Below are 7,272 nucleotides of genomic sequence, written 5' to 3'. Positions count from 1 at the left end.
AATCCTGTATGGTAGGGCACCTGAGGCTTTTCCGCAACCAAATGCAGTGAAGTCCACAGCCTACATTCATGTATTACCTTCACTGACGTGTTTGTCTAAGCACTGTCCCTTTTGTAATGGCCCTCAATCTTCAATAAAATTCAGTGCTCTTTCTCTCAGAAGCAGGAACTGGTTTTCAGCTGCTATAGGGCTGGTACACCTCGCAGGGTTGGTGCCCTTTTGTCGACTGCTTTTCTTTCTAACACCAGCTTTTAAATGTAGCGATTCTGACATTGTTTACTGGCTGCCCACTCACTATCTCCAGCTTCTGTCCTGAGGAGGTGGGACCAGCCCATATCTCAACTTACCAGCAACTATCTCTAAGACGCCAGGGCATTAACCCTCAACTCCTTGTATTCAACCTTTGGGACACAATCATTGTATACAATTTAATCCCTTAAGCTTTGAACAACTGGGTCACTGCACATCTAATAGGTTCATAACCTGAGGACTGCAGTGCCATTCTGTGTGGCCCCCATAGCATCAGGCCATAGACATGCAAGTGAAAGGGCAGCTGTATTCTTCTGATGCAGATAGCAGAGTGCCATCATTACATGAGAGAAGAGCAGCGAAGAGTTGCTCCATGTGGTATCAGGGACAGTGAACAGTAATGGGGAGCACTGTGAGGCTGCCAATAATACAGGACACTGTGCCTGGCACTGTTATGGGTTGCTCCATTAGGAACTCTCCATCAAAAGTCACAGACAAAATAGTGAAGCATGCTGACCTGCTTTGTCCAGTAAAATGCCAGTCTCCCTTATGAACACCAGATGGACTATATTTGTGCCCAACCTGCAACTGATCAGGTACTTTTATTATTATTTTCAGGGTTCTGCTCCTATAATGAAGCATAACAAAGGAAATATTAGCGCCAGTATGAATGAAGCCTTATTTTATGGTCTGTATTACAGCTGCTCTGCTAAACTCACCTTAGATACTAACCAACCATAGTTTTTTTTTGTTTTATATCATCTCATGAATAGACGTGTTAGAAACCAATTTTGGCAATTTTCAGCAGTCACTCTGGTGTTCACATTTTGCCAATTCCTGATTTCCTTCACTCGCCTGTGCAGTTGGAACTTACACAATGCCGTTCAGTTAGTGATGCAATTTGAACGGTTGATGGATAGTTATAAATATGCTGAACCCGAGAGAATGATCACTATGAAGGCCACTGGAAACATGGGTCTTTTCATCATACCACTTGCGCTCTGGGTATGCCTGGTGGAAGGAGGTGAGCATTGGTAGACATCAAGCAGTACGGACTATGTATTTGAGAGTCAATGAGTTCACACTACTCAGTACCTGAGGATTATTAGAGTAGGCTCACACAAGGTTTTTGGAGGAGGTTTTACTGCAGGTTTTTCAGCCAAAGCCAGAAGTGGATTCATGAGAAATCAGAAATATAAAGTGAAAAGGTTTATACTTCCCAATGCTGGATCCACTTATGGCTTTGGCTAAAAACCTCCTCCAAAAAACTCTACATGATTTTAATGAAAAACCTGTCATGATCATAGCAGGCTGACAAAGATGAACGGTTTGTTAAAGAGTCACACGTAAAACTTTTGATATGTCACAGAAAGGTGGCAGTCTCCACACTCAGACCACCACGTTTTGTGAAAGCTCAGTGTCCGAACTCTCCATTGTAATTATGCCCCTGTGCCTTCAGCATGTTATCAAGGTATATTTGGATCTAAACAAGGCTTTCGTTCACTGACAACAAGCAGAGATTTGGCAAAACGTGAAATTTTGATACACAATTATACTAGAAAAAAATGCAGAGCCATGTATTACTGTACAACGACTAACGGTTATTTATTTACTACTTAACTTTTACCTATCTACATACTACCTAGTCTATCTATTGATTGGGCTGTGTCATAGTTTTCTGTCTGTCGCATCTATCTATTATCTATCTATCTATCTATCTATCTATCTGTCTATCAATCAAATTAGCTTTATTGGCAGGACTAAATACATTTTAGCATTGCCAAAGCAAGTGGGAAATAATTGGGTAGGGTTGGGGGATGGGGACATATACAGGGTGGGGGTATAGGAGTCCATGGTATATCAGGCTCCTCTCAGTCTATGGCAGGCAGTAATATATTGTGCTGCTATGGCCGCTGTGTTCTCCTCTCCCCCAGCAGTATGGAGAGTCTCTCTTCCTCCTCCATTGAGGTCAAATCTGGGCAGAGATCAGACAGTCTCCTGAAGTGAGTCTCTCTCACTGCTGAGTATTTGGGGCACCGCAGCAGGAAATGAGCCTCATCCTCCACGGTCTCCTGGTCGCACTGCTGGCATAGTCTGCTCTCCCTGGGCATGTACCTCTGTCGATGACGCCCGGATTCAATGAGCAGGCTGTGGGCGCTCAGTCTGTACCGGCTCAGGATCTGTCTGTCTTTTGGATTGGGGAGTTTCTCCAGATATGGGGCCAGTTTGTACTCCCTCTGCAGGCTCTGGTATACTGTCAGCTTCTGGGATGTTCTTATGTCGTTTTTCCAGACGCTAATATACTCCTCTTTGTACTTGTGTATCGTCCTCTGGATTTTGCCCTTTGTCAGGCTATATTGGTTGGTGGCTTGGGCAGGCTGGGTTTGGGTGACTTGTTGCAGGGTGCTTTGTTTTTCTGGGGCTTTTTGGTGTAGCAAGGCTTTGTGATGGTAGGAGCTGGGACTGCTGCTATGAAGATAGGCTATCTATCTATATATCTATCTATCTATTATCTATTTATCTATCTATCAGCTATCTATTTATCTATCTTTTTCATATCTCTCATATCTATCTATCGATCTATCTGTGCCATATCTTTCAATTTGTCTGTCTTATCTATCTATCTATCTATCTATCTATCTATCTGTTATCTATCAAACTATCTTCTATCTATCTATCTATCTATCATTGTGTCATATATTTCTATATGTCTATCTATCTATCTGTCTATTATCTATTTATCTATCTATCAGAAAAAAAGCCAGCAGCACTCCAATCAGATCAAAGAACACGTGTGGTTTATTCACCCAGTGTCAAGTAGCGACATTTCAACCGCTTGTTGCGGTCTCTCTCAAGCTTGAGACGTCGCTACTTGACACTGGGTGAATAAACCACACGTGTTCTTTGATCTTATTGGAGTGCTGCTGGCTTTTTTCTTTTTATTGAATGGGACCTTGGTGCCGGTTCGTATTTTTTTTTGTTTTGTTTTTTTATCTATCTATTTATCTATCATTATGTGTCATATCTTTCTATATGTCTGTCCTATCTATCTATCTATCTATCTATCTATCTATCTCCTACCTGTCTATAGCAAAAATCTAGCAGCACTACATCCAACTTGAACAAAGAAGGCTGCACGCTCAAAGGGACTAGACTATTGCCCAATACACAAAGTAGCAAAAAGGCAGCACTCCAAAATCAGTAAAAAAAAAAGTCTTAATTTTTTACTGATTTTGGAGTGCTGCCTTTTTGCTACTTTATCAATTATCTATCGAATTATCTCATATCTATCTATCTCATAACTATCTATCTATTATCTATCCATCTATCCATCTCATATCTATCTATCCATCTCATATCTATCTATCTATCTATCTATCTATCTATCTATCTATCTATCTATCTATCTATCCATCTCATATCTATCTATCCATCTCATATCTATCTATCCATCTCATATCTATCTATCCATCTCATATCTATCTATCCATATCAAATCAAATCAGCTTTATTGGCAGGACTAATTACATTTTAGCATTTCCAAAGCAAGTGGGAAATATTTATCTGCCATATCTTTCTATATGTCTGTTCTATCCTATCTATCTATCTATCTCTCTGTCTCGATTATAACTAGTGATTGTATTTTCACATTGGTATTGTTTTTCTGGTACAATGTTTTTCTCAGGATCTTTCCGTACTTGGATTGTTGGGGGAAGGGAGGCTGCTCCCAATTCTCACCCATACATTGCCTCTCTTCAGTTTAGAAGACAGCATTTCTGTGGGGGATCACTCATTGCCCAGCAGTTTGTAATGACAGCTGCCCATTGCCTGTCAGATATGTAAGTAGCATCACTAACGGACTGTTTACATCTTGTTTCTGCTGTACGTCAAGCGGATACATTTTTAGAAGTTCCATAGAAATTAATGGAGAGTGCAACATGCAAATGTACCACTGCTCCATACACCTCTATGGGACTGCCAGAAGTAGCTGAGCCACGGCTTGACTATTTTCGAAACTTTCATAGAAATAAATGAAAGGTGGCTGTGCATGCATGGCTGTTCTTTGTTCACTTCCGGGTCCCATTCTTTACATAGGAGTGGGTCCCAAAGGTGGGATCCGCACCTATCTGACATATCTGAGACGAGGCAACCCTTTTAAGTGAATGGCACTGAGAGGCTTCACCAGACACAGCGCAAGCAAAATGTGGTGCGGTTTGTAGAAAAAAACAAACCCATTATTCATCCTGGAAACACACATTTAAATGTCATGGTCAGTTCAAACATGTCTTTAGAAATATGATGGGAGAGGTACACAATTCAACTTATTTTAATTATGGCTGCATTACTACATCCAAAACGAATGCTGGCCGTACCTATTAGAAGGTTCGTTTGGCTGACTCCACCATATACATGCATCCTTGGCTGAGCATGTATGTATCCTGAATGAGGATAGAGGAAAGAGCTGCTGCCTGAAGGTATCTCCTCGATAACAGAAGAATCGGTTGAAGCCCTACTGCCTGATCACTCTTTTGACCTAATTGGCGGACATGTATTTACTGTGTATGGCCAGCTTACCCAAATAAACTAATAAAGTATCCCTGAATATGATATCACCAGTGCATGCTATAACATACGCCTTATTTACATTTTTCTTTCCTTTTACCACGCAGAAACCCAAATCAGGTGACAGTCATATTAGGGGCTCATTCTCTTTCCAGGAACGAAGCCTCCAGGCAAACTTTTAGAATTTCACGAGTCTTTGAAAACGGCTTCAATCCACAGACACTGGAAAATGATATCCTTATATTACAGGTGAGAATACAAAGAAAATACTCTTGTTCACAAAAGATGGCATTATTTAATAGACTAAAGGTGGCCTCGCACATTAGATGGACATGGCAGACCATCTAATGCAGGAATAGCCAACCTGCGACTCCCACCATGCCCTTCTGTAGGCCAATAGCTGTAGAAAGACTGGGCATGCTGGGAGTTTTGCAACAGCTGGAAAACCACAGGTTGGGCCATCACTGATCTAATGTGTAAGAGGGTACTACCTGTCCTCTGATGGGAGATGTCTCAGAAAAGAAGAATCATGTTGGATTTCATCTTTTTTTTTGCTGATGTAGCTTGATAGAAATGTAGCTCTGGACTCCAGAGTTAATTTGGTTAGTCTACCTCGAGTGAATGAGACAGTCCCAGCTGGAACCCAATGTATCACTTCAGGATGGGGGCGATTGGGAACACAGGCAAGAGCTCCAAACAGTCTTCAAGAACTCAATGTCACAGTGACTGCAAGAGATCAATGTCGCCCCAACAATATATGCACCGGAGTATTTATGCGTCAGGCTGGCATATGCTTTGTAAGTACCCAAAAACAATCTTTGCTTATTGCCAGGGTCGTACAGGCCTACCAGCAGGGGTGCACTACCAATGAGGCGAGGTGAGGCGATTGCCTCAGGCAGCACCAGATAGGGGAGCAGCAGAAGGGAATTGGCTGTTTTTGCAGAATAGTATTGGGAATCACGGTGGGCACAGTATGTGTTGCTGTATTACCCTGTATGTTTTGTAGCTCTGTATGTAATGTTTTTCAAGTATGTCTTTAACAGTAGGGATGGAGGGAAGGGGTTGGGTTAAGAAATTTGTATTGGAGGGGTTGGGGCTCAGGCAGCAGCAAGGCTAGGTGCACCCCTGCCCACCAGAGATTCTTCCAGCGGGTCAAGGCAATAATGCCATGGGCCCAAAAGTCCAGAAAAAAAATATTTAGAGCTGCCTTTGGAGATAATCATGCACAGTTTCTTTAATTCAAAACCTATTAAACATTATTAATGATATAGGGAATGGGCCCCGAGACTCATTTCTTCTGGTGGGCCCAAGGAACAACAGTCTGATGCTGCTTATTGCAATGCACCGTTTGAGTGCATACAGTATATCCTATTTTATAGCATGGCAAACATGGGACAAGTCAGGTATAGCTGGCCTTCCAGTTGGACACAGGCCCCATGGTGGCCCCCATTGGCTTTAAATAGGGTTGGAGAAATAGTGCAGCTATATATATTTTAATTTATGGAAACAGGAAAGAGTTTTAAGGCAGCGTGATTCACAACATGGGTTATGGGATGCTAAAAACAGGTCTGTGTCTAATGTTTAACTCGGCAGTCCATATTTTAAGACTGAATGGTGCCATTTACACATAGGCCTCTTTTACGCATCCACTGCCCAATAGGTTTTACATGATGAAGTAAATTAGATAAAAAATGAAAGCTAAATCCTGTTGCCAGGTATTGTGCATGTTGGTCGACTGAAAATCCTTATTTTGCTTCCCACAGAAATTAATCACAAACCTTATCTTTTGCAATAAGAGTAATAAGAATATGAAACATTTCTTTTAGGGAGACTTTGGAGGTCCTCTCGTGTGCAATGGGGTCATTCAAGGTATTTCTTCCTTCATAATCCGGAGCTGTGGAAGTGGGGTAGCTCCTGATTTCTTCTCCCGGGTTGCCATTTTCCGAGACTTTATTGATAGATCTATCAACAGCTGACGGTGCAGAAAGCTCTCCTCTTCACCCATAAGTAACTTCATCTGTTAGATCATCGGCTTTAACCCCTTCATAGAGCATTGCATAGTTTATATCATTTGACCTAATGACAATGTGAACATGTAACTGATATAAAGAAAATAAAGATTCCTGTTGCAGTGCTGCCTTGGTGTTTCTTTTATCAATCTGTACATGAACGTCTCACGGCATCATGGAACGTTTCCTCAATAAGAGTTTATCATGTTCATTCACCCACATACTTTAGCATCAGTGTCGGACCGGGGTTTCTTGGGCCCAACCCTATATTATTGATAAAGTCTAATGTTTTGAATCAATGTGATTAGCTCTGAATGGAATTTTTCTCCAGGACCTTTATAGCCTGTATAAAATGGCAGTCTACATAAAAATATAAATAGTTTTAATAAATGGTTCTAATGTCTAGGATAAGTTTCATTTGATCATTGATCTAGAAGAGTTTAAGAGTCCA

General features: G+C 41.4%; 1 protein-coding gene across 2 annotated transcripts; it reads left to right on the top strand.

Moving 5' to 3' along the window:
• Positions 1-1,182: 1,182 nt before the first annotated feature.
• On the top strand, positions 1,183-6,948 carry AZU1 (azurocidin 1). Of its 2 annotated transcripts, none has more exons than XM_044284396.1 (5): positions 1,183-1,273; positions 3,935-4,088; positions 4,968-5,061; positions 5,376-5,609; positions 6,639-6,948. In XM_044284396.1, exons 1-5 carry the CDS (start codon positions 1,195-1,197, stop codon positions 6,786-6,788), a joined length of 711 nt encoding a protein of 236 aa, XP_044140331.1. In that variant the 5' UTR covers positions 1,183-1,194; the 3' UTR covers positions 6,789-6,948. The 2 variants fall into 2 exon arrangements, with proteins under 2 accessions (XP_044140331.1, XP_044140322.1); XM_044284387.1 differs by having other exon boundaries at positions 4,920-5,061.
• Positions 6,949-7,272: the final 324 nt, after the last annotated feature.

The sequence above is a fragment of the Bufo gargarizans genome, chromosome 1 (assembly GCF_014858855.1).
Source record: "Bufo gargarizans isolate SCDJY-AF-19 chromosome 1, ASM1485885v1, whole genome shotgun sequence".
Taxonomy (NCBI): Eukaryota; Metazoa; Chordata; class Amphibia; order Anura; family Bufonidae; genus Bufo; species Bufo gargarizans.
Note: the sequence above shows the minus strand (reverse complement) of the source record. Positions and strands in the feature narration are given on the sequence as shown.

Bases quoted from the DNA above. Each gene is read 5' to 3' on its own strand.
- AZU1 (XM_044284387.1), top strand. From the start codon at position 1,195: ATGATCACTATGAAGGCCACTGGAAACATGGGTCTTTTCATCATACCA. The intron at 1,274-3,934 runs GTGAGCATTGGT...TGTTTTTCTCAG, and splicing joins GGTATGCCTGGTGGAAGGAG to GATCTTTCCGTACTTGGATT. The intron at 4,089-4,919 runs GTAAGTAGCATC...TTTACCACGCAG, and splicing joins GCCCATTGCCTGTCAGATAT to AAACCCAAATCAGGTGACAG.